This window comes from Python bivittatus, unplaced genomic scaffold (assembly GCF_059951505.1).
Source record: "Python bivittatus isolate LINGU-HERP-01145 unplaced genomic scaffold, Pbiv_v1 ctg000080_np1212, whole genome shotgun sequence".
Taxonomy (NCBI): domain Eukaryota; kingdom Metazoa; phylum Chordata; class Lepidosauria; order Squamata; family Pythonidae; genus Python; species Python bivittatus.
Genome location: NW_028277035.1, coordinates 3,367,280 through 3,394,495, shown reverse-complemented (window position 1 = coordinate 3,394,495; position 27,216 = coordinate 3,367,280). Strand labels below are relative to the sequence as shown.

The 27,216-nt window shown below is 41.6% G+C and overlaps 1 protein-coding gene across 1 annotated transcript; it reads right to left on the bottom strand.

Moving 5' to 3' along the window:
* Positions 1–624: 624 nt before the first annotated feature.
* Positions 625–26,469, bottom strand: UBALD2 (UBA like domain containing 2). Its single transcript, XM_007427230.4, has 3 exons — positions 25,891–26,469; positions 24,351–24,413; positions 625–2,178 (listed from the first exon to the last, which is right to left on the bottom strand). The coding sequence occupies exons 1-3, from the start codon at positions 26,008–26,010 to the stop codon at positions 1,858–1,860; spliced, it is 504 nt and encodes a 167-aa protein (XP_007427292.1). The 5' UTR covers positions 26,011–26,469; the 3' UTR covers positions 625–1,857.
* Positions 26,470–27,216: the final 747 nt, after the last annotated feature.

Genomic DNA, 27,216 nt, shown 5'->3' with positions numbered 1-27,216 from the left:
TCACCTTTGGCTCTTCCTGACACCTCTTGGCAGGATTGCTCTGTTAAACTGTTTAGGCTTAAGAATGTGGCATCAAAGTGTTTCTTTTTTAAATCTGTAACACAACAGCAATTCTGAAGGAATGCAAATATAATGCTGACAACTGTTGACTTATATTCATGAACTCAGGTGGCAGTTGCAATGTTACATGTTGCCTTCTTATACATTCTTAATTATGAGATCTAAGAGACATCAGCTACTTTTATGTTTAGGGTCTATAGCAACAAAGGACTGAAAGGAAAGAAAACAAGGACCAGTTAGATTAAAAAAGTGTTTTTTTTTTATTTTTAAATTAATAAAAAACCTTCAACCTGTTTAAGCAAGATTCTGATTTTAAAACCTAAAAAATGTAGAACCTCAACTCTTGGCCTGCCACTGGACTGAAGGGAGCATTCAGGAGCCTTCCTTCAACAGATCCATCTTCTGGAATAGCTCATGTCTCTCTGATGCATATGCCTTTGAAAATTTAAGCTGTTTCCCTTCTGGATTAGCCTCCCCAATGCTTAAACATTGTCCTTTTTAAAGGGAATCAGCTTGAGAGTTGAAGGGGGAAAATTTTTCTGAAAAAAGGGAGGGAGGGAGGGAGGGAAGGAGTGCAAGAAGAGATTTAAGTTCATGGTACTTAAGATACAAGTTTCAGTGATTTGGGATGTACCTGTTGCAGCCATCATGAAAGTTTCAATAGGCCAAAGTAGGGGAGTGTGGATGAAAATTTATACCCAAGTTAGAGCATCTTCCCCCTTCTTAAGGAAAAAAACAGAACAGAACACCAGCAAGAAAAAAAGCTCCAGCCTGCACAGGGAGAAAGAGCTGGCTATCAAAATTATTTTGTTAGAGTGCACATATATTAATTAACTCCTGTCCAAGACATCAGAGCAAAAATAGACTTCTTATGTGTACACAAAGTTGTGGGCCAAACTCAACATGCTATCTGAAGAGGAAAGCCCCCAAACCGTCTAACAGAGGCATTTTGCATCATTCCACTATTTCTTTCCAGATTCTCCTGTGGCCTACAGGAAAACTCTGGGGAGCAGCCTCTGCAGCAGAAAATTAACTACAAAAAACCCACCCCAGTTGGCAGAGAGGAAGGGGATGGTGGCTGGATCCCTTCAGCAGGTTATCCTCTGCCAAACAGGCCCTCTGAAGTGCCTGTGTTTCAGCTGCAACGTCTTCCCACACCAGCCCTTGTCTCTTCACACAAGGACAAGGGCGGCTATGATTCTGGACATGTGGCTTCCTCCAATGACTCATTTCCCAAGGCCCCTCAACCATCTAGCTGCTACAGGTATTGCCCCACCCCTGGGGACCAATGGGAAAAGAAGAGGACGACAAAAACAAGGGAGCCCCAATTTCTGAGCCCTCCCCCCTCCCCCCTCCCCTCACGCACATCCACATGTTTCAAGGGAGGCACCTCTATTCTGTTTTCAACACAGCTGCCTCTCCTTCCAAGCAGCGTTCTTAGAATACCACCTGGATCTTTACAATTCTGTTGCTTTCATTCGTGATGTATATACATTAGATATATTTATATATTTATATATTATAGTTATATATTTTTTTTCTTTTTAAAAAAGAGAAGAGACCAGTTATTAACTCTCCTGAAGAGCGGATAGGGGAAGAAAAGAAGAAAAAGAAGAAGAAAAGGACCATGGGGATAACTGATGACATATCATCAATTAAAAAAAAAAACTATAAAATATTCCAGTGCGATCTTCAGGAAAAAAAAAAGCCCCCTCCCATTTCCCATGCCTCCCTCAGGTTTGCCATATCCTCTTCCCCCCTGCCCCGTCTTCTTTCCCATTCCAAAAATGTTAAGTCTTATCTCTGGCCATCCATTGCCGCCATGGCTTTCTGCTGGGGGGGCCCTGGCTGAGACACAGGAGGCCACATGGGCTGCTGATGGTGAAGGTGATGGTGGAGGTTGTGACTGGTTGGTGATGAAGGAGGGATCCAGGCAGGTTGGTGGTTGGGAGGCGAAGAAGCCCAGAAGGGGCTGAAGCTCCCTGGAGGAGAACACGCCATGGACGTAATGGGACTATTGCTGCTCTGGAGATTCTCTGAAGTCCGCAGCTTGGAGAACATTGCTAGAGCGTCTGGGAAGTTGGGTGGCGTGGCTGGAGTATTGCTGGGTGTGCACATCTGAAGAAGAGAGAACAGAATTATAACTGAGGATTCCCATCACCTGATCAACATAGAACCAATATGGTAGCACCCAAAGCAATAAGAAACAGTCAATATTTAAACCAGTCTCAACAACTATCCTCCCTGAAGATTCAGTAGTTTTCTCTTGCCAAACACACAGTATCTTCTAGCCCAATTAAGCAGCTCAAAGCAAAGGCTGGACCCAAAGACCCAAACCTAGTATTTTCCTAGTGAATACTGAACCACAACCCCCCTTCTCCCCCTTTTACATCTAATTCAAGTGAACAGAGTGACAATTTTCTGTTCTGTATTAAAATCAACCCACCATCCTCTATTACATACTCTACACTTTTTAGTGGAAACTGAATCTCAAGGAAGCATAACACTAAAAGCTACGTTCTTACATCCTTCTTTTCATCACTCTTTCACTACCCTAATTCTGAGGATTCTGAAAATGATTTTAAAGGGACTCTCTGTCTCAGCACAGAGGCAATGAATGGAACCTGCGTGTGTACTTTTGATAAGCAGAGGAAAGAATCCAATTCAGTCAGTAAGCGGTCAGAATATTTTTTAAAAAATAACCAATTCAATTGGCCTGTGAATTGCCCTTTATCTCATTCATGGCTGCACTGTCCCAATCCCTAATTTGGCAAGAAGCTTCTTATAGTGTAGGATGTGGTTGTGGTTTTTAGGAACTCCTTTTTCCCACAGTTCTGGGGTGAGCAAGGAAAGAAGAAAGGAGATTCTACTTGGTGGATCCCCCATATTCAGAAGCAAGAAGGAGATATCTCTTGTCTTTATAAATGCTGCTGAAGGAAGATAACAGCAGCAGCAATTCAGAAATTAATAGATGTTTGTCATAATCCAGCTCTATCTGATACCTAATAGCTAGCTAGGTTTATCATCTAAGCATCTTCTTGAGAAGCACAATTTAGAGATGGGGAGGAAAGAGAAATTAACAGCAGGAAAGAATATCAGGCTGTGGAAATAGCTGTTACAGCATCAATCCTGGAGAAGGGCAAGCAGCACCTGTTTAAACCAGTACAAGAAGAGCCAACAGCTTGGCCTATCATCATCCTGTTCTGTCCCCTTGACCAATCTAGTTGCTGGTCAAAATGTTAAAACCTCCCACTAGACATTAATATGAAAGCAATCTTGTGAATGATACTTTCCATAAGCTTGGAGTTAACAGTGAATAAATTGTCACCAAAGAACAGCCCAAGCACTAAAAGGCACATATTGCCCCTTTACTTGAGACAGCATTCAAGCAGGGTTTCCAAAGGACAGAGTTACTCTTCTGCTGAGGAGGGAAAGATCTGGCTTTCCCTCAAGCCTGACTTTTATGGCAAGAAAGCGTAGCACCAAAGCTTCCATCTGAAAGAAGCTTGAAACTCTCCATCATGAATAAGGGAGGCAAGAGTGACTGACTGCAAAAGTGATGAATGAATATGAATACTCTAATGAATAGAGTATTGATTATATAATCAAGCATTAGAGGAGTTAAGCATCGCTGCCCAGATTATAAATAAATTCCAGGTGTCCCTGAAGCTGGTTAGTCAGTGAAAGTTAAAGCTAAGTGTCTTTTGCAATTGGAGAGAATTGATGGAACTCCTATGGATTGCAAATCACAGGAATAATCTAGCCACAAGGAAAAACATATAGGTAAGTTATACTGCAAATTTTCACTGACCCACAAACACGAATAAAACTTGACATAATTCTGAAGAATAGTAAAGAGCCCTATATACTATGCCATCAAAATGAAGTAGGCAAACAAGCATTAATGAATATATTTTGCATAATTTCCATTAACCCAACACAGTACTGTAGAACTGGTGACTTACAGTCATGGGCATCTCCAATGAGTAACCTCTCCCTTACCAGGACACTTATATTTTCCTATGTGTAAGATTGCCTCCTGTATACTGTATCATAACCAGGTTCCACTTGCGGGGAGGGGGAATTCCTGGACTTGCCCTTGCACAATCATTGTATCTCATTAGCTTCCTTTCCAGCCCTGGGCACTGCAGCACACTTCTTAATTAAAGTCTGCTGCCCATCTAGCTCTCAACAACAACAACAAAAAAGATGCTTCTGAGAGTTAAGAAATAGCAAGATATGGTGGTGTTTGGAATCATGCACATAATGAAACACTCTCAATTAATTGCCCCATCCATTTTTCTATCTACCATACAGTACCTTCACTGGGTCTGGGGTTGCATAAAACACCCCCTTCATGACTCAATCTGTGCACTAAAGAGTGAGTTTGGGGTAGTTTGTACCAAAACCAAATCATGTGGTCTTTGGTGTTTCGGTGCACACACGAACCAATTCAAACACGACTGTTCTGTACAGAAGTGGTTTGGTGGAGGAGGGAGTCCGGGCTGGGGGGTTTCCTTGGCAAACATCAGCAACAGCTGGGAAGGGAAGACACTGAGAAGGTGGTGGAGGTGGGGCAGCGGACAAGCCATGTAGAGAGGGAGCAACACCCACCATCTTGCTCTATTTGCCCTGTAAAATCACTCTGGGATCCTTCTGGATGTTACTTCTGCTAACACCTGGAACAACCAACAGCCCAGTCCCCCCCCCCCCAGCTGAACTGTGGCTGATCCAAAGCAGTTCAGCAGAATTTCTGCAGTATGATTGGTTCAGGTTTCAAATAAAATATTTTCTGTTTTGTGCACACCCCAAGTCTGGTCCCACTATTTTGCAATCTACTTAGATGCTCTCTCAAGGAACTCTTTTACCTAAAACGACACTCTTGTGGCTACAGAAATTCTGATGAATTTAACAACTGGAATGGTCTTGAACTTCCGTCCTAATTTAAGTTCTAAAAGGGGTCAGCAACCTGGACAATCTAATTAATGATAATACTGTCATTTCAGTAGGTGAAAGGGAGAGCAGGGTGTTAAAACTTTTAAGCTACCACAAGAGTCAGTTGCAGCAAATACGGTTCCCCTTGCAGAAACAGTCCACAGAGAGACAGCCATGAAATGACTGAAATGATGAGGTACACCATCTTTTCTGTCACACTCTTTGCATTCTGTCATTCAATTCAGGATACAGAAACTCATTTTGTGCCTGATCTTCCAAGGGTGTTATCTTCATGTATGGCAGCTTTACTGTGCATTAAAAACCAACTATTCCAGGGCGATCATACCCTGAAATAAATATACCCAATGTAGGAATACGCTTCAAGACTGCTGAACGCACATGGTACAAATCTACTGCCTGATGACAACAGGATGTTAAGAATTATTAATCAAGATGCAGAACTGCAATTGTCAACAGAAGCAGAGGAGGGTCATAATTTTCTGGCTCCATAAACTGCAGGACAAAGAAATCCTCCCTCACCTCCCCCTCCTGCACCAGGCAGATTCCTCCAGAATGCCCCCATCCCAGGATTTAATGCCTCCACCCAGACTCTTTGGGAGGGCATGTTTTTCAGGCTATCCTAACTGGGCAGTTCAATACTGCTTTGGCAACATTCTGTTGTTCTGACAGCACAGCCTGGATTTGGTCTAAAGCCCTCACAACTGTTCAGATCCTCCAACACCTTCTTACTCCTTTATTCTGTCTTCAAAAAGCTATATTCAAGTCCTCAGCTAGAGGTGCACCAACTTGGAGCATCAGAGAGGCAGGTCTCCTAGCCTACACCTGACAGTTATGCAATGCACCCTTTTCTTCCCAGTGCTACCACCCAGCTTCCTTGCTGGGTGAAATTCACACAAGCCATCCCTAGGCCCAAGCTATTCCTGTAACTGATATTCTGTTCTCTCCGTGGAGTTTGTATATTTTAAAACCTATTTTTTTAACATTTAATGTTTTATTTTAATAATAATTTTTGTCTTTTTATATGCCTGTTTTTATTTGCTTGTTGTTTTATTAATTGTTGTACGCTGCCCAGGGTCGCTTTGTGTGAAATGGGCGGCTATATAAATGTGATATATAAATAAATAAATAAAACAAAATATTCCTTTGTTCTGAGGATGAGTGTAGACCTCCTGTATTCCATTTCCCAATTCTTCTATGTTATACCAACTCAAGTTTTCTTTTCCTTTTTGTAAATGAGGGTGAACCCTCTCAGGCCTTAGACTCTCTCCCTTTTGAGAAAAGGACACATTTTAGCTGGAATGGCACACTAAGGAAATTACCATTTCATTCTGGGTAGCTAACCACACAAGGCTATAGGGCAGAGGAATCTATAGGGTAGAGGACAGACACAGAGGAACTGTACCAAATCACTGCACTCCATGCATTGCCCTCATTCTTCTTATAAAATAAAACAGGCTGAAAAGCAGGTAGACTTATATGCTCCCTAGTCATATACATTCAATGGGGTAAAGGAGGGCAAGTGTGCCTATTCCCCAACCCCATTAAAAACAACACTCCCTGAAATTCTTCCAGCCCAAAGAGGCTGAAAGCCTGCCAATAATGCATGCATATTAAGCCTTGCCTCACCCACTACGATGAATCTGCATAATGAGATGTACCCACTATTTACACAACACTGTATTTCCTAAACAGCAATTGTCAACCAGTCCAATATTGTCTTTCTAAAGATATGATGTGCAATTACTTCATACCATGGGAATGGCTTCTGTATGTTTCCATTTATCAAATGTCTTTTGTGATCGTTTCTACACACAAGATGGGGAATTGTACATCCTTTCAGGAACTAAACTTATGGACTGGACCTCATTTGCCTCCCATCCAGTTGAGGAACAGCTACAACAGCTTCCCGTCAGCTGAAAATATAAAAAGTGTCCTTGCTCATATAAAACATTTCAGGGTATAACTTTTTCTTCAGTACGCTTATTCTGGGATTGGTTCCAATTTCACCTTGTTCCACCAGCCCTTATTCTAAATTTTTACTGAGCTATTTCTGGATCTTGCATTAAACTTGTTTTAGACTTCTGAAAACCCTGGGGTTCCCCAAGCTCAATACTGTACTTTTTTCTTACACATGGGGGGGGGGGGTTGCTATGCAAGAAACAATTGCAGAATAACTGTTATTTGTATATAGGATCTAGACAAGGATGGACAAAGTTTAGAAGCTAAGCTTCAGCTTCTAGATTATCTTGGTGGGCTGCAGGGTGCCATTATGATATCACAGAAGAGGAGTGGCTGAAAACATCCAGACTTTTTTTTTTTTTTTTTTTGGCATGTGGGGTTAAAGGGAGGAAAACTCTGGGAAGCAAAAGTCTTCCGCTCCCATCCTTAATTTCTTTCCTAGTGCAAGAAATTTATGCCACCAACATTCAGCATCAAAATGGATGACATTTAGTGGTATATTTCCAGGCCATTTAAATTTATTTCTTAGATATATATGCCACCTGATTCATTGTTCATGTTCGTAGGAGGCTTTAAGGATGGGAATAGAAGCCTCCTGCTACCAATCCTGTCTTATCCTTCATTCCCTAACAGAGAAAAATGTGCCACCCGAAACTGACCATTTTGCCATCTATCTATATGGTTGCTAGGAGTTGAAAATGACTTGGTGGCACATAATCAATCGATTTAGCAGCAGAATCCTATGACTGTGCCTGGTGTGTGTTGCTGGGGGGGTACATGACCCAAGGATTGCCCACCCATGATGTAAAGGAAGGAAAGTAGAATCATCACACTGATGTAACTTCAGGCTGTGGAGATAATCAGCATATTTTTAAAGTTAAAGGAGGATGGAATTGCTAGTAGTTTTCTAAAAAATTAAAATCCTCATACTTTCAGGTGAAAATCCATGAGGAGATTGATCAAAGATTCTGTGAGGGTTAGAGTAATTTGCCTTAAGGCAAGTAATTTTATTAAGTGACCTATAGTGTGTTCTTCCAGCACCAATTTTACATGTGGTGCTCCGCAGAGTCATTATACAATGTACATTCTCTTTCTAACTTCCTTCCAAACAATGCTGTATACCCAAACCTATCATTTTGATCCAGACCACACACATTCATTTTTTATTCACTAAATCAATCTCTTGCTCTCTCATAACCAGTTGTCCATCCATCAAAGCTGCCTTCCTCCACTGCTCCTGTCATTACAAGCACAGGCTCATAAAGGAGATGTTTGGAGTTTTTTTTTACATCAAGCCAAAGAATGTGATTCCATTCTGCATCTAACCACAGTCCCCTGCCATGTTAGCATCACAAAGGAACTGTACAGGTAGTCCTCAACTTACAACCACAACTGGGACTGGAACTTCCATTGCTAAGTGATGCAGTCATTAAGCGAATCACCATGGTTAAGTGGATCACGCAGTTGTTAAGAGAATCTGGCTTCCCCCATTGACTTTGCTTGTTGGAAGCCCCCTGGAAAGGTCGCAAATGGTGATCACGTGACCTCAGGATGCTGTAACTGTCATAAATATGTGCCAGTTGCCAAGTGCCTGAATTCTGATCACATGACCATGGGGGGATGCTGCAACAGTTGTAAGTGTGAGACCAGTTCTAAGTCACTTTTTTCAGAGACACTGTAACTTTGAACAGTCATTAAACATATGGTCATAAGTCAGGGGCTACCTGTATATTATTGAGAATAATTAGAGTACCATAGAAAAAGGAATGTTGATCTAAAACCTTGACAGAGTTTTGACTTATTTCCAAATGTGAACTTAACAATTATTTAAATACTACTATGGGACTAACGAATTATGATAGTGGATCACAAAAAGATCTTTTGTGGAAACTGATAGACAAGCTGTTAAGTGTTTCATGGCAGAAGACAAAATGCAACTACCCAAGTAGCAAAGAACATTTATTTATTTGTTTATTTATTTAACTGCTGTACACCTGCCCATCTCAACACGTGACCCTGGGTGGCAAACAATGTCAAAATAATTACGACAAATGTAAAAATTAAAATACACAGCAGCCGAGGCAGTATCACAGCCCACAATCACTAATACAGCCAGGAGAGAGGTCCCTTCACATACTCAGGGCTACAAGCTGGGGCTGTATTGTGACAAGGCTTTCAGAAATCACAAAGACTGCAGACATTCTCACTTCTGCTGTTCACCCTGCTCAGGTTCCCTCTGCCACTTCAATCCCTTCCTCCATATTCTGAATTGCTATCCACCCTTTGCTAGGCTAAGCTAACAATGTAATCTTTCAAGGTCAAACACAAGGAAGAATTCTAGGTGACTGAACAGAGGTTGCAAAGTGCAAGCTCCACAGCCTGGTGACTTTAGGGGCAGGTCTGTGTTGTTGTTTTCTCAGCAACAATATAGAACTGGTTTACCACTGCCTCCTTCTATTTGCTTGTTGCTGTTGCTGTTGTTGTTTTACTTCCCAGCTTAGCTTGCAACGTTCAGATTTCACAGCCACCTCCCAGCCAAGTGTTGCCCTAGGCCTGAACCTGCTTAGCTTTCTCAAATCAGCCAAAGCTGGCTACGTCTTGCCACTTGTTTTCTAGCCATGCTTAATCCCATTTCTTCAGTGTTGTTAAAGGTGATGCTCATGAGTTCTTTGATGTTTGTTATTCTTTATGGTTCCAATTTGCCCTCTTTCCAACCCCAGAAGAGAAAGCTTAAATTTTGGGCAAACGCGTCCTTAATACAAAAACCACAGCCTTGCTTCACAAAGGAAGGGTCTGGGGGTCATGCTGATATTCTCCCCCAGAAGCATACCAGCAAAAACAGAACAGTACATTAAGAAAGGCAAATTAGCATCAAACATGAAGTACAGCTGCCCTCTCTAGAAAGCCGGGGCCACATTAACAACAGCATAGTGACAGAGCAGCAGCGTTACCACAACAAAACAGTTACGAAACGAGCCAACGGTGGCTCCTCTCCATCTTGCTGTTCTGAATGAGTTACAACTGACCTCTTACCACTCTTTCCGCCCCCCACCCCCCCCACCCCGGCCGCCAAGGCAGCCACTGTAGTCATGTAACGGCTTGGAGAAATCCAACATCAAAGAGAAATGTTTCAGAAGGGAAGAGAGAGACATTCCAAAAGATTTGTTTAGGCAACAGCATCTCTGTTTGGGTATATACACATACATAAACATATACATATGGGTGTGGGTCTATAAAGACGTGTGCAAAGAAAAATATAAAAAGTGTGTCTGCTTTTTAGGTTTAGGGCCAAAAGAAGCTTCTTACAACCAATCAAGTCCATGATCTCTCTCTTTCCCAGCCATGACCCTTCAGATAAATGCATGTGGGGTGGGACTGGGGCAGAGAAGACGTGCGAAAGCAAAACAATCTGTTGCACAGGTGGAATAATCTGAGGCAGCCTTCCCAACCTAGGGCCCTCCAGAGATGTGTTGGGCTTCAAGTCCCATATGCTCTTGGCAACGTGGCTTTATTGATACTCAACTTATCTGAAAGAAACCAGATTGAAGAAGGATATTTAAATTATATGTGATATAGACAATTATCTTATCTACAAACATATATTTTATAGAAGTTCTTCATCTGAAGGGCGCTTACAGCTAAACCATGTTTCTGCTAAGTCAACATTATAAACTGTGACTTGCCCATGGCGAGCCAACAGGAGGGAGAGGACGTCACTAGATCTGGGCCAGAAGGCAATGTAACAACTCAGTGTTGCAAAACAGAAAACAACATCGGCTCTGTGATACGTCTTAGCGATTGATAATCGTCTTAGCTTACCCTTCCCGTGTACAAACAAATTCAGCCAGCAGCTTGCATCATCACAAACCCTCTGGAGAGGCCAAAACAAAAGGCTGCAGAAGGTCTTTCCCCCATCAAGCTTCTTCACTTCCTGGTAAGCAGTGACCACTCTGTGCCAACATTCTAATTATAACTTCTCAAATACACACACACACACACACACACACACACACACTTTTCCTACTCTAGTTCTCAATTGCAGGCCTGGTGCTAGGGTGATGGTTTTTTTAAAAAAATTGGTGACATCACACCTCCTTTTTCCAGTGGGAGGTGGGGAAATGGTGAGGGCAGGTTCAGAAGGAAAAATGTAGACTATTCTCCATGAACAAAATGAAAGAGCAGTGAGCTGTGGAGTTAAGGTGATGGACTAGAACGAGGTGAGCTAGATTCAAATCCACCCTCACCCATAAAAGCTCACCGGCTGACTGTGGACCAATCATGCTCTCTCAGGCCAACCTACCTCACTGAGTTGTGGGGAAAAGCAGGAGGGAGAAGTGCTACATGTGCTGCCTTGGACTAATGAAAGAAGGGCAGGGTACAAATCTAACAAATAAAAGTACAGTAATATATGGGTGCGTGCTGTGGAATGGTAAATGCCTGGAAGGAAAAACAGAGGATACAAGCCAACCAAGGACTAGGATAAGATTGGAGGAGAGGCCCAAACCCTGTTCTCAATCATTTTTATTTTATATTAAAATAGGTGATTAAAACATATGATTAAAAAATGCTAGTGAGCCCTTACAGGTAGCCTCTGATGAGCAACATGCCATCCAGACGAGATGCCAGACAATTCACTTTATTTGCATGGAACAAATATGGCGTTACAGCTTGTGAAAGTAATTAAATTAAAAAGGATAGATTGCCTGTCCCAGCTGAACCACCCCCATCCTCCCATCTAGTTGGTCAGCCTGGAAGCAGCAGGCCGAGAATAGGAAAAATGGGGCCTGTCACAACAAAGAGGGTTCGGCAAAGCGGAAGCTATTGCGTAATGCTCCACGTATGTGACTCAACCTTCCTGCTTGTCCTATTCAAACATCAACAAAAACAATTCAATGGACTGAGTTTTGTGGCACCAAAAAGACATCATCGCTAAAGTTTATGGGATGGCTAGTCTACCACAGTTCTCTTTGGGACTTTTTCCTGCTGCAAAGAAGAGAAATGTTTAACAGAAGTTTCTCCAAATATATTGGGTTATAGGTTACAGCTCCTAGAATGCCCAACCACCACGGCCAATAGTTCAAAGCACCAGAAGGCAGAACTAAGGCTAAATAAGCAGAAAAACTAGGCTTGGCCTCTCTTGCATAAATAAGCTTAATTGCCCAAGGAGGGCAAAGTCTTCTTTAACAACACCAGGCAACTGAAACACATCAAGCAGTCCAAACAGGGAAAAATTGCTTGCTGTACTATCTCTCTCTCTCACACACACATGCATTTGTATCTATGCACACAGACACCCACAAACATCACAGATCAGTTACCTTTATTTCTGGATCTTGACCTGGAAACTGCAAAACTGCCAAGAGCATCAATAACCAAGGAAATATTAATTAGCATTTCTTGTGTGAAAGCATTTACGTGTGCCAGAATGATCACGTTACTTAACTCTGGCTTTTCGTAAGTCCACATTGTGCTATCACTATCTATGTGAGAAAACAAACATTTGAACCTGCAGCAACTCTGCATAATTAATGTATTGTAAAATAAAATACCTTTATGAATTAAAAAGAAGGCAACCAAAACCAAACCAAATCCAAACTACAATATATTTGGAGGATAAGATTAAAAAGTTCAGAAAATGGAGGATCCCTATATAAATTAGCAGATAAGCTTGCTCTCTGCTAGCGTGGTCCTTTCCCCCAGTGAGTTTCTGAATGTTTGAAGATTCGTGTCTATAAGCATCTGATAGCCATGTCCCATGAAGTTGCAGTCAAAGCACACCTTCCTGATATAGGTGCACCATGTACTTTTATGCATTTGCCATAAAAGATTTTTGACTTGGCAAAGCTCAATTGTACAAAGGGGCCAACTGATCTTCTGCACAGAAGGAATGTGCTCTTTTCACACCAAGTTTCTGCTGTCCCTAACATTCAGGAAACATTTTGCACAACACAATGTCATTCTGTACCACAGAGGTTTGCGAATGTTGGAATGAGAAATGTTGCAGTTAAACAGAAAGCAAACATTATACTATACTGAGGTCCAAGCCAACACTAATTCCAAGATTATTATGAGTTGATTGGCTTGTCCGCTTGCTTGCTTTAGCTGGAAAGTCATTTTCAGTGACGTCTGGCCTAAGCAAAGAGTTTTCCTAATATTGTTCTTTTGGCTTTGGATTTTGTTATCCATGGAAGGAACGAGCCTCTTCTTCCCATCAAAGATCACACAGAGCTTCTAGTTTTCGACATTGCATTTGATCTTGTGGGGCTGCAGAATGTGACCTTCCAGGCCTTTATAATATGAAACTGCAGAGTAGAGTATTTATGTGCACAGTACTCAATGTAAAAGTTTCAAGCGTGGCTGAACAGATTTCAACATCACCTCTAACGTATAAATTAAATTATTCATTCTAGCTTGCACCACTTCCTATTTGTCAATCTAATTGTCTCTGGCCACAATCCATGAGCCTCTTCAACAACTTCAATATGCTTTTGGTTTTTTAACATAATTTGCAGGTCAGTATAGTAAAGCGTATAAGTAGTTGTGCTGGACTGTGATCATTCAAAGCCCATGATACAGGAAGTGTTATTGAAGGCAGATTCTGTTTAATTATTTTTCAAAGAAATTTATTTGGTAAATATAGCATTTGCCTTTGCCATATCCATTTATATTGTTCCTGCTCCACCTGCTATCAACTGTGCAAGGCAGTCAAGATCCAACCCCTTGCATCCTACCAGATACACAGTCTGTACAGCCATATGATCAGTCTACTGAAACTGAAGCAAGGTAGGTCAGTGGAATAACAGATTTCTCCTCTTGCACCAACATATGCACGATTCATACAAATGACCTATAAGAAGGTCAAGGGTTTGAGGCTCCAAACCACATTCCCAGAGATAGTACATCTACAGAATATCTATCAGATGAATGTGACATCAACACATCCTTGATTGTCTATTTTTCAAGTCCAAAATGAGAAGTCATAGAATCAAGAGTGGAACTCGTTGGCCTAACTGGCCCCTTCCAATTCCTTACTCAGTACAGGTATCCAAATTAAAGCATCTCAGATTGATGGCTATCTAATCCTCACTTGAAGACTTCCACTAACAGGGGGCCTACCACCTGCCATAGTAATTGCTCTAACTATTGGATTTTTTCCCCCACGTTCAACCAGAATCGGCCTTCCTGTAACCTTAATCCATTATTACGTGTCCTAAACTCTGGAAAGAAAGGAAACAGGCCGGGCCTTCTGTTTTTGTCTCTTAGGATTTTGCCATCTTCACTTGGCAACTGAAATCCTGATGCTTTTCTCTTTCTTTTAATCTGAATGTATTTAAAATGGCACTTTTTATTATTCTTAGCATCCATGAATCTCAGTTCACTCAATGTGAGAAAGGCAAAATTCAGAGTGAGCTGAGATTCATCTAAACCACTGGTTCTCAAAGTGTGGTCTGGGGACCCCTGGGGGTTCTCAAGACTCTTTCGGGGGTCCACAAAGCCAAATAAATAAATATTTTCTCAGTTTTACTTTCTAATAGAGTAAATACTGATTGAGATAACCTACATAAACCAAAGCTCTTTGGGGTCCTCAATAATTTTTAAGAATGTAAAGGGGTCCTGAGACCAAAATGTTTGAGAACCCATGATCTAAACAATTCCAGTTTACTTGTATGTTCGCTTCCTTGGTAACTTGCCCCTTGTTCCTTCTTCTCAATGTGTCCTTTTCCTGTTTTCAAGCCTCCACTAAACTTCTTGGCTTCTTCAGCTCTCTTCAATCCTCAACTAATCTTCCAAAGTTAACTTGATAAGTAGCCATGGCTTTCTTTTATGCCCCATCTTCCTCCTTATTCTGAGCTGAGTCAAGAGATCAGAACCAGAGAGGGAATGATTAATCCTTCACTCCATCTCAATGGTTCCCAGCCCCTTGCAATTAGCTCCCTAATTGAAAAGGCCCTGCAAAATACCTTTATTTTTCCTTTACTGTGGAGTAAGGATTAAAATCCTTCCCTTCTGGAGCTGGCCTATTTAATTTTTCCCACCTGTGATGGTGCAAGTAGAATGTAAGAATGGCTCAGTTTTTAAGGGAGAATGGCCAAAACACTTTTTTTCTCAGTTTCCTTTTCTAACCACCAAAGTCATTACCACATTGCTGTGCCCGGGTGACTGCAGGCCACTGACTGTGACTATTCAACTCCTATGTCCTAGTCCATGCACAAGAATCCCCCCTGCTCACTTCCTTATCACTAAAGACACTGCAGGACAATTTTCCCTACTGATGCAAAAAACATACACGTCTCCTTTCTCCCTTACCTGATTATAAGACAATGATGATTAGCGGTGATGCTAATCCTTGTTTCACTTCTAATATTTTCTTCTTTGTTGTATCATTAAAAAACCCATTCCAGTTATGAGCTAACCCAAAGTAACGTCCTGCCCCTGACATCATTTGTCAATCTGATCTCTGGCTATATTACACCTGTCTTCTAATCACAAACATATTAAATATCCTTGATATTTTAAAATAATCCCTCAGGGGGGAGAGTCTGGAGGGGGGGGACTACAACCCTTAATTAGGTTAGCAATAGTAATACCATAATGCACATGCTGACACAGAGTATCATGAAAAAGCTTGACTCTACTTGCTATTTATACAGCACCAATAATGTACCCACTGCTTTACAGAACATCATAAGTAAACACACAAATGGTCCTGCCCCATAGAGATTATCATCGACATTTCAACATTGCAGAGAGCAAGAAAGGAGGAAGAAAAGGGCGAGACAAGAAAGAGAGAGTGCAATCAGATGGAAACCTAGGCACTTGTTCTTGTGCTGACTCTGCCAGAAATATCAAATATGCCCATCCTAAGAACACAAAGGCAACAAATGGACTTCTGGTTTGAGCAACACAGCACCTGCAGGACACACACAACATCTGAAAGTCTGCTCAGCCCCAACTACTTGAAGTGGGGAAAACGGTGACCTCAATAAGGAACTGAAGTGTCTGGAGTGCACCCACCCAGAGCATTGCTGGGTTGATCAAAACTTAGTATTAAAACGATACAATGCACAACCCTCCCCACCCTCAAACTTTCTTTTTTGCTCATAGCCAGGTATGCAGCTATGTTCAAATGTAGCCTAACTGCACTCAATAACTCAAGAAAATAAACCACAATCAATAAAATAAATAAATAAACTTGGGTATTGGAGTACAAGGGAAAACAGCTGAGTATTTTTATTCTGCTTGTTAATAAAATTCTCAGCAAGGTTACTCTGCCTGTTTGTAAAAAACATAAAAAAGCTTTTAAAAAATGTAGAACACACAGATATATGGAGAAATAAAATAAAACAGAATAAAATAGCCAGTCTAACAAGAGATACTTTTCACCAATTGGCACTTAAGATAGCTAACAACTAAATATATTAATTCTCTTGAGTTAAAAAAAATCATTTTCCTCTGAATCTTAAAGGACATATGAATTGGCATCAGGCATGTGGACACTCCAAGGCCAGGGTTGCCAATGTGCTTAAATTTCAGATACCCTTCCTAATCTTAGCTGGCTGAGAAGAACACAATTCCCAGATGACAGTCCTTGAGATGCCCTATATGGCTTGGCATCGAGTTTTATAGGTCAACCCCAATGTTTTTTGACTTAAGCCTGCAAAAGCAAAGGGAGGCACTGGAACTACTTTAAACCTGTTTCAGCCCTACACCAGCCAGGACTTTATCCACTTTATTCTGAATCTAGTGAAGATTTTAGAGGGTGCCCCATAGATAAAGCGGAAATTATCAGGTATGCGTGACTCTGGTCAAGAGGAGTTTTATCCATAAAGGAGTGAAGTTTCCAGCAAAACCAGTATTTGAATCCAGCCTGAGGGTAACTGAGCTTCAAAGGCCTTTACATATGCAATTGTTGGCTAGTTGGAGGTTATGACACTAACACAACTAACCTACGGTCTATGAAAATATTCTTCTGATGCAGGCATGTGAGTCTCCATTGCAAAACAGTAAAAAGTAAATTTAGGAGGAGCCAAGAGAACCTTTACTCACCTCTCATTTCCAGCTAAGAAAATATAAATTTTGTAATTTATGTAAACTATATTAACTAAGCACATTTGTACCACTTTGTATTATTTTAGCATTCCATTCACCACCAAAACCTTTAGCAATTTTTGAGTCACTGACAGTCTTAGGTAAGCCTACAGTCAACCATTAATACTAGAAAGTTGTTTCCAAGAAAGGAATATGTGTAAGAGTTCACTGGATTGAGGATGAAATAATGGTTTTTTTCTGAGATGAAATGACACAAGTTTAACTGTCTGTCTGCCATATCTATGAAAAGAAGTGAATAAATATATTAACTATATGTGAAGGGGCATGCATATTGAGGATGACACTACTATATACTGATGTGGGAAGCGTAGCATCCAAAAAAAGAAAAGGAGGGGGGCTAACTGATTTGCAACGAGGTTGTAGATACAGCCCCAGCAGATTTAGAAATAAGATATAGAGCAATCCAGAATTTGTTCTTCATCTGTAATACTGTATTGTACAGAATGAAATAAAATGTTTGGAGTGCCTTCATCCTACACTGTTCACTATCTGCCTAGTATGCCTGCGACAGAAACAAAGAGGCCAGGACAACTGACGATCAACCACAAAAGATCTGCCTGAAAGGAGACAGAAATTCTGTGGTTATGTAGTTAGCAATCTAGTTGTATCCCTTGGCTGTGTCAGAGCAGTGTTCTCTGACTTGTTTCTGTCCTGATGTGTGGATAACAATACCCATAACCCCTAGTCAGCTCCCATATGGATAGGGGAAGATGGGAGCTGCAATACAACATATCACAAGAGCATCTTTTTAAGGAAGGCTATGTTGGAACCACCATGTTTAATTTGATTGTAGTTCCAGAGTGGTCCTTCTACAAGGTAGGCTGATTTCTCATGTATTGAGACCCCTATGATTAACCCAACATCTCCAATGAGTTCCATGACCAAGCAGGGATTGGAACCTGGCCATAATCCATCATTTCTGTGCCACATTGTTCCTCTTATGTTCATCTGAGACTCTGGAATCATCATTCTAGTGCTAAAGGGGAAGAGAAATAAAACAGCACAACCCTTCCAGTTCATGCACATACCCCAAAACTGGGTAGAGAAAAGGAACTAGTATAAATCATGGAAAACAGATCTTAAACTATTCAGATCTTAAAAGTGTCCATGATGAAGCTTGCTTTTAATCACTAGGTTTCAACTTTTAAACCCAGATAAAGAAGTTAAAACAAACTCTACGCTTACAGAATTGGATTCAGCTCCTTCTCTGCTGGTGAGAGCATCTCCTGAACAGAATGGAAAGAGGAAGGACATAAAAAAGATCTTCCCTCCCCTTGCAGCATAACCTCTTCAAGAGCAGATTCTGAGGGGAGGATAGGGTTTTGTAAGATAATAGAGGCATCAAAGATACATTACTGATTTGGAAACCTTCCAACCACAGAAAATCTTGAATCCAAGTCCTCCTGATGGTCATGGGTTCAGATACACTAATGGAACAATGGAAGCCAGATAAGGGAAGCAGTGTATGATCTGGTGGCAGAGACTGGCTGCCCCCACCCTCCAAAAGTCAATGGAGACCCTACTAGCAGAATACAGGGAAGAGATGGGGACAAGCATAAAGAGGGTATACCAAAAGCTCCATTTCAGCTCCACGTAGGTATGAAGAAAAGGTCTCCCACCTCACATGCTGCCTGAGGCAAAATGGGAGAACAATGTATGTGAGCTACATTTCCCATCATAACACTCCCCACACCAGACTCTGTCACTAACACTAATAAACTGTAGAATTCCTTTGCCTATTAAGGAAGACATTTCTAGATAAGAAGTTAGCCAGAGATAACACACTGCTCCTTTTTGGAAGTCAAAACATAAATAAGACACTAATTTATGTACTTCTATCTTCCTTCCTCAGCCTGGTGCCCTCCAAAGTCATCTTCGCAGACCCATGGTCATAACAATTGAGCCAAGAAGCTGGTCATTCATAGGCCCCAGGACTTACTTGTTGCTCCAGTAATCCAAGGACATCATGAATTCTGGAGCCCTACAAAAATCTTGTACTACCGTTTTATGCTACTTATGTCATAATTAAGTCATAAAGGGGGTCATAATTTGGGATCTCAGCAACTGCAACATCCAGGTAATTCATCTGAAGGATAGAGCTGGCTCAGTTTTTTGCAGGACAAATACATTTGATTATAAACTGACCTTAAATTCCATATCACCACTTCTTTAGTGGCTATCAGCTTTTTGTTTGAAGAAATATTAGGATGTGATCTATATTACACCTTGCAGTCAAGACTTTCCGACCCAATTTGCAGAAAACTCTGCTGAATCCAAACCCCTTCAGCGCACGGTGGAAAAAAGGGGCGTGATTTTCACTGGGTTTGCCCTCTGATTTTCTTTAAAAATTGACACTTTCTCTCCCAACAACACCAGTGGCCTATCGATATGCAGAGGTCCCATCCCGGACTATTTGTCCTTTAACTCAGTGTTTCTCAACCTCAGCAGCTGTAAAATATGTGGACTTCAACTCCCAGAATTCCCCAGGCAGAATTGCATTAAGAGAATGCAGCGACTGACCTTTGGACCTTCTGTATTTAAAGCACGATCTCTGCTTCTCTGTTTTGCCCTCCCCCTCGAGTTTTAGTAGAGAGATGTATGATCTTGGGGTGAGGTTTTCCCCCTGGCTTTCAATGCAAAGGTCTGCTCAGGCTTATACCTGCCAATGCTACAGCGTCCATTTTTCTAGACCATTCGGTATAAAAATATAATTATATCAAACAGTTACTTCAAATGTTTTAAAGTATCTAAAGCACAAATGGGAATTTTTGTTTGATTCAGTTTACTTGTCATGGCATGAAGGTAATCTATTATGTCTCGACACAAGTAACATATCTACCCACAACTTATAGTAGATACAGATTTTTCCCTCTGTAAGTTTTTCTATACTGTGGCATCTTTGCAAGATTTTCTTCACTGATTGTGTACAGTAATCAGCTTTCTCCAACATGGCAGCCACCTGATTTTTCATTACAATTCCCATTATTCCTTGCTACTGGCAACAAATACCTGCCTGATACCTATAATTTTTTATTTTCCAAATGAAGCATCTCATAAAGTTTCTCTTATGTTCATCTTCCTTAATTCTTAATTCTCTTCTGTTCACAAACTATGAATTTTCTAGTTTATGTTGGGGAATGGCGTATAAGCAGCAAAAATGGAATACAAAACCAGGTACCACATTAATCTGAGAAGCAACTGAGAAATGTAGGTGAATAACACTTGGCAAAAGGGAACAGTCACAGGGCAAATCATAACTTGAACATTAGTTTCCTGATTAATGTGTAACCGGTTATAAAAAGATAGGGAAAGGGAGGAATTGTGAAGATAGCCATGCAGAGGAGACAGGATATCCTTTGTTTGCAATCTCTGTTAAACTGTCCCTGGCAAATGCAGGAACTGTAAACTCTTTTAATGCTCAGCAGTTGGGAGAAACATTCCAGAGCATGCAAGAATGGGTCCTGCTGTCTCAGTGCAGTTCACAGGCAATTCTGTTTGGCTGAAAACTGCATCTAACAAACAGATTTATGAATAAATGGGAGGGTCTGGCAAAGGACAAGATGCACACAAAAGAAAAGAAACAAGGGGTTTTAAAACTGCCAGATGGGAGGATGGATTTCTTCTGCCTGTTGCATATTTCCTCAGTTTGGGCTTTTCTCGCATGTGTGTGTTTATGTGGGCATGTGTACTTTAAGTGGCAGATAATAGTTAATAGCGGTAACCTCCTTTGGGGGAATCAAAAAAAAAAAAAAAAAGGCCAGAAATGGATTTGTTAGCAATATGCGCAGAAGGATACCCAGCACCAAGGACTGGATATAAAACCAATTAAACAGGCTCAACTGAACTAGGCTCCCCTGCTGTGTGCTAAGCATTTCAAACACCCTGAATCAAATCTGAAATCCTACTTTGTTGACTTGCGCAAGGGGCTGCACAAGATGAAAGGCTCCCGAATATTCTAAGCTGACTTTGAGTTGGGATATTATTAACTGAGACCTCCATCATTCACTGAAATTCTACTTAGGAATTGGATGCAAAAGGGCATCGTCAGCTTCCCTCCACACTATCAACACCTGTTCAAAAATGCAAAATACAAAAATGCAGCCCCTTGGGAAACAAAGCAGGCTGCCTCAGAATCAACTCTACCCCCAGGAGGCAAAAAGCGCCTTTCGAAGGCACCCAGCCCCACAGCCATTTTGCTGTCCCCTTCCTACCAACTGCTGCCTTGCTGGTCCATCTTCCCCAAGGCTCTTTTCCTGCAAAGTTCAGCAACCAGAGACCTCTCGGTGCAGAGGTTCTGCAACTTTGGTTCTTGAACTGGAAGGACTCCTACTGCTGGCCAAATAAGGGCTTTGAAACAGAAATGGACAAGTGTGGCAGGAAGAGCAAGGGTGATAAGTGGGGAGAAGACAGGCAGGAAGGGACGTGGGGTAATGACAGTTGAGAATCCAAAGCATCCATGCAATAGCATTTTGAAGAAAACACTCTAGTCAGGAAGGCATCTAATTCATTATGGCTGCTTCCAACACCGGAAAACTCTTGGAATTTGGGGTGAAATTGCTTTCATTACAACTTTTGTAGGAACGTCTGCTTTCAGCAGGAACCCCATTCTGCAGTAACGGGAACGGAATCCAGGGTGACCTCCCTACCACTGCTTTGAAATCATTAGGAATTATGGAAGTCAACCAGTTCTCACTGAGCACAATGAGCCTTTCACTGGGAAGGGCTAGGATTCCTTGCAAGTCACACAGGAAGCTGCTCCAGGATGCTGCACCCATGTTTCAAGTTCAACAGCAAACCTGAGATCTACTTTCACATTTAGGTTTAAAAGAGCAGACTTAAATTAGCTCACTGGCTGCTTGTTTTAGCTTCCAGGGCAGTTATGAATCATTTGTCACCACTTGGCAATCTCATACAGACCATTTATCCCTTATACTAGTTTCTTATTGCACAGCTTGAATTTTCATGCCAACATCATACAATCGTTTTTGCAGAGAACTTCACGGGGGGAGGCGGGGAGAACGCAACTATGCATAAACCTGGAATTTCACCCCCCAGGAATATAAATAGAACCATCAAACTATATAAACAAATACAAATATTCTGAAGCCACATTATACTGCCTGGAAAGGCTGTTTTAGACTGCAGAACTGGTAATATTTTTCTAAGCAAAATGCAAAGTTTTACATTCTTTGTAACATTTATTCTTCAGATGGTAGAGCACACACTTTTCACACTGTAGGTTCCCAGTATCCCCAGTTCAAAAAGAGACAGAACAGGTAATCAGAAAGATTTTTCACTACCTGAAGACCCACTGTCAATTAAAGGGCTAAATAATCTAAGGTAGATTTCTGTGATTCTGAAGAATAATATAAAGCAGGTTATGCCCACTCTCTAAAAACCAATCAGAAACCCAAATCATTATCTGTCCAGCTTCTCTAAGCAAACTGATGAACATACTATGTTCTGAGTCTCTACCATGCTTCATTCTGTTACCACATTAGTAGAGGAAGAAAATGTATGAACTTGTGCACACTCATATATGTGTAATTCACTAATTACACATTGTATGCATTCCCCCCCTCCCCCATACCTGGGTAGAACAGATTACATGAATTAAACCAGAAATCAGGAGCCTTTTCAGACCCCATGAACTATTTAATATAATGGCTCAGGCACCTTCTCTCTTCCCTTCAACATTTGGATGAGCCTTCTAAAAAAGACTGGATTTTTCAAAATTAAAAATCACCCAGGTTCAGGGACTCATTTGTGAGTCCAAATGAGTGTTGCAGCCCCTGCATGTTGCTGACTTCTGCATTAAGTACTTAGAAGAACCCTTTCTTTGTCCAAATGATTGGCTCTAATAAAACTCTGTTCATATTGCTATGTCCTAGTTTCTAAAGTACAATCACCCATGTACGCCATGCCCAGCATCCTCCCCCATATAAGCATTTGAAATCAGTGCAAGACTTTTTGATAGAACACCAGTTGCAGAACCCTGAAATCTGATAGTTGCAGTCCCTCTCAACTTCAGAAAACGCAGGAAGTTCTTTTACATGAAATGCAGTAAAGCTCATTATTTTCTATATAGATTTATTCTTAAAAAGACTCGTAAAAACAAGCTTTTTAGATATTTTTACAATGCAGCTCACTGATGCAACCAGTTACATTATTTACATTTTCCTAAACTTTACAATATGTAACTTCCTAACATAAACTTTCTCTTTAACAAGTATTTCTAAAAGAGAAATACTGTCTTATCTAATGTCGTTATCTGAATAAATTTAAGATTTCTGTATCATCTAGTCAAATTATGAAGTCCGTCTGAAGTCTACAGTTAAAAGCATACATTAGCAGATAAATGTTGAAAATGCTCTGAGGATAGAAAAATCTACATTAGCCAACAACAGGCAAGCAACATTAGAATTCTATGAGAGATTTCTTCCTAATTTTTTTCTCCCTTCTAAAGCATACATAGGCTTAAACAATAGACAAGAAGTGAAATGCTGCAGCTTAGACTGTATCTACTATTATCCTTGCACACGATACTAGTTCACTTTCCTAAAAAATTTTTTTTTAAATCTTCCTTTACTTGCTAAAAACCCTGCCCTCAGCCAAGGTCACATAAAGTTTTGTTCAAGTTTAGACGAAACATGCTAATAAAGATTGGGGGGGGCTAAATCTTGCCAGCATTTCCTCCTTTCTTCCAAACTCACTGGATTTTAAGTAATTATGGAGAATAAAAATGGTTAAACAAATCCATATGAGGTAAAGGCAGAGGCAGAGGAGGGAGGGAGGGTGAGAGAAGCAGAAGTCCCTGTTTCCTGGCAGACATTTTGGCTCTTGTTTACATTTGCAGTCTGTGTTTCTCTTGTTGCAGAGCAATATGGCTGTCTGTAGAGCTGACAGCTTTGAATGCACAACCACTGCTGGCTGCAGGCTCTTGTTCCCTCCCAGTATCAAAGGTTGTGTAAAATTATGCAGACGTTGCATATCCAAGACAAGGAGTTCCTCCTCATATTTACATGGCTTGACAACTCAAGCGCTGCTCAGCATGGTCTTTCATTTCTCCTTCTGACAGGCTTTCCAAGTGTATGGAAAAAGGCTAAGGATAGTTTTGATTTGTTCATGGAAACAAGGAAGACCCAAGGCATTTAAAAAAAAAAAAAAAGCACACAAGCACATCCCAATGTAAATTTCCAGTGCTCACAAAAGGAGGGGGGAGGATGTGAAGAACAATATTAACCTGAGAAGTTTGAACTACTTACCATTTGATGATGGTGATGGGTGTTGGGAATGTTGGTTTCTTGAAAAAATGCACTCAAAGCCGTCTATGTTAAAAAAACAAACACACAAGCCTACTATTAGAACAAGGGGCTACAACCCCAAGGGAAAAGTCAAGTTGGAGGGCAGGAATAGCAACATATTTTTACAGAGAGATTCTTGCCCAGCCCATTACTGCCCCCCACCCCCATTTTTTAAAGCACTGACCTAGGACAATGCTAATCTTCTTTCCTCTCCCTTTGGGGAAGGAAGAAAAAAGGGAAACCACAAACCCAGCAGAAGAGGACAATGTATACATAGCTCATCACCTTCAGCCTCAGCCAGGTCTTCCAACCCATAAGCCAACAGACCACAGGAGCTTTTTCTAGCCATCCTCCAAATGGGGATGAAGTGAACTGTAGCCCCACACAGGAGGAACAAAGCTGGTTGGAGAACATTTTAAAATGTAATAAGAAAGCCCCTACCTCTAACACTGAAAAATCAGGGCAGATGAACAAAAGTGTGTAGTTTTAAAAGAAGATGCAGGGGGATTTGCTCCACGGAAGCAAAAGACAAGCCAACAGCTTTTGTAAGTATAATGCTATGCCCAGCAGAAATGGACAAAGACATTTATCTTGTAGATGCCAAAGGCTTGGCTGAAACCAATCTTTTCCTCCTCCAGTCTTGTAAATCAAAACAGAGGACATATTTAAAACACTGTGGCTAGACCAGGGAAGGATTCGGCCATATGTAAACAAACGCACTTCTTTAAAAGCAAGAATTTCTAACCACATCTCAGCAGACAATCAAGTTTCTTCTCTAGGTAAATAAAGACCACACATACTAAGGAGGAGATATTAGCAGGCCCAGCTCAGAAACTGATGTCCCCGCTGCCTCCCCAAATAACCGGGGGTGGGGGGACAGTCTTCTTGATACTCCTTTGCTACCAAATCTGGTGCCTCGCTCAGGAAATAAGTGAAGGGGGATGGGTGGGCAAGATAAGCCTTCACACTCCGCCAAGGCATGGCCTACTGTTCGTTTTTTACAGGGATGTTTGCACTATCCATGCAGGAATATTTGCAGTTTACTCAGTCCGAATGATCAAATTAGCCTCCCCGCAAGTAGGCTGTGTGGTCACGCGTCCTGCACTCTCTCTGCTTGGCCAATTCGAGAATATTAATGTTGTCCACCCGCTTCTTCCCCTCCCCTTTTTCCCACGACCAGCAGCAACAACAGATTAGTCAACACGCAAAGGCCTAGCACATTCCTAGCCCCGGAAGGCACTCATTGTAGAAAGAGACAGTAGTTATTAAAATGGCTCTGATGGATTGTTTACATGCCCAGTGCCAAGGAAAAGGCTCCCCCGTCTCACCCGGCGGGAGGCAGGGCAGCAGAACATCCCTTAAACCACCGTAGCCACCGACCCCAGACCCAGAACAGAAAAATTAGGTAGGCGGGGAGGGTGGTCGTGGTGATTCCTTTTCGCCTCGCGCGAAGGAAGGCGAAGAGGGGGGAGGAGGAAAACCAGAAAGGCTCGCAACGCACCTCAAATTGCCAATGTGCAGCTTGCAGTAGCTGCTTCGCTTGATCCGCCGCACAGCCCGCAGCCAGCACGAACTGATTAATCATGACTTGATGCCGAAGCTCCTCCATATTCACCGACATGGCGAGAGAAGCGAAACCACAACACGGAAGGGAGGAGGAGAGCCAAACGCACTCAAGGTGGTGGCGGCGGGGATTCGTATTTTGGGGGGAGGAAAAAATCGACAAAGGCTTCTTCTCCTTCTCCTCTTCCACCCCGAAACGCCAGGCGGCTTCTCTGTTCCGGAGGCTTTAAGCTAACCCGCGCCGGGTTGGAGCCAAGCCGCCTCTCGGCCTCTCTAGCTTCAGTCGGCAGGAACAAGGCTATGTTGATATTTCCCCTTCCCCTCTCGTAGATCCTCGGCAGCTAAACCACCACAAACAACAGCATCCAGGGGAGGAGCATGTGGAGAGGATCGGAGTGGGCAGGGGGGAAAGCCGGAGGTGCCTCAACGTTCAATTCCACGCTTTCCTTGCCCGCTGATTGGTTGCTGCAGTGTTCTCTGCGTGTATGAACGTTCGATTCGAATCTTCCAGGCGGTGGATGTTTCTCTTTCTTTCTCCCACCCTTTCTGCCCCGTTGCTTATATTTCATTGGAGGAAGTAAACCATCAGGTTCCTTGTTTATTGGTTAGCTGCTGTGTTTTGGCTGAGAACGAGGTCATTATTGGTCCTTTTTTCTCGTAAGGGAGGGGTAAAACTATGCTCTTGTTTGAACTGAACTGGAAATTCTACTCCCTTTGTTGATTGGCTGCTTTGCTCCCTCCCCCTCCCGTTCTTTTTTCCACTGTTGTAAAAAAAAAAAAAGAACAAAAAGTATAACTATAGACAACAAGTTCATTGATAAACTTCTCTTTTACAAATATATTCATCTGGAACAGCAGGAATGTGCAGCAGTGTCTTATTTCCTTTGAAAATATGTGATTACCCTGAAAACGAACCTTATCATATAATTGAAAAAGGTAGAGAGAACACTCACAGCTCTTATCGGAAACTAGGCTGCCGCGAACTTCCGGATCCTTATTGCTCAGAGAGAATAAAGATCGGAAATGTTTTTTTGAAGTCTATATTAGAACTTCTTTTACTAAGTCATAATGGAATGAACTGCTAGTGATAACTTCCCTTTGGAAAACCCACAGTAGTACAGAAAACGGAACTCAGCTTTTTTCTTTCATTTTATTTTTTTTTAGGCCTTGAATGAAAGAAAGCTCAATCACGTGCCTCAGGATTTGCGACCCCCTAAGATGGGGGCGATCCCCTTCAGTCAGTCCCTAAGAACTTTTTGCTGTA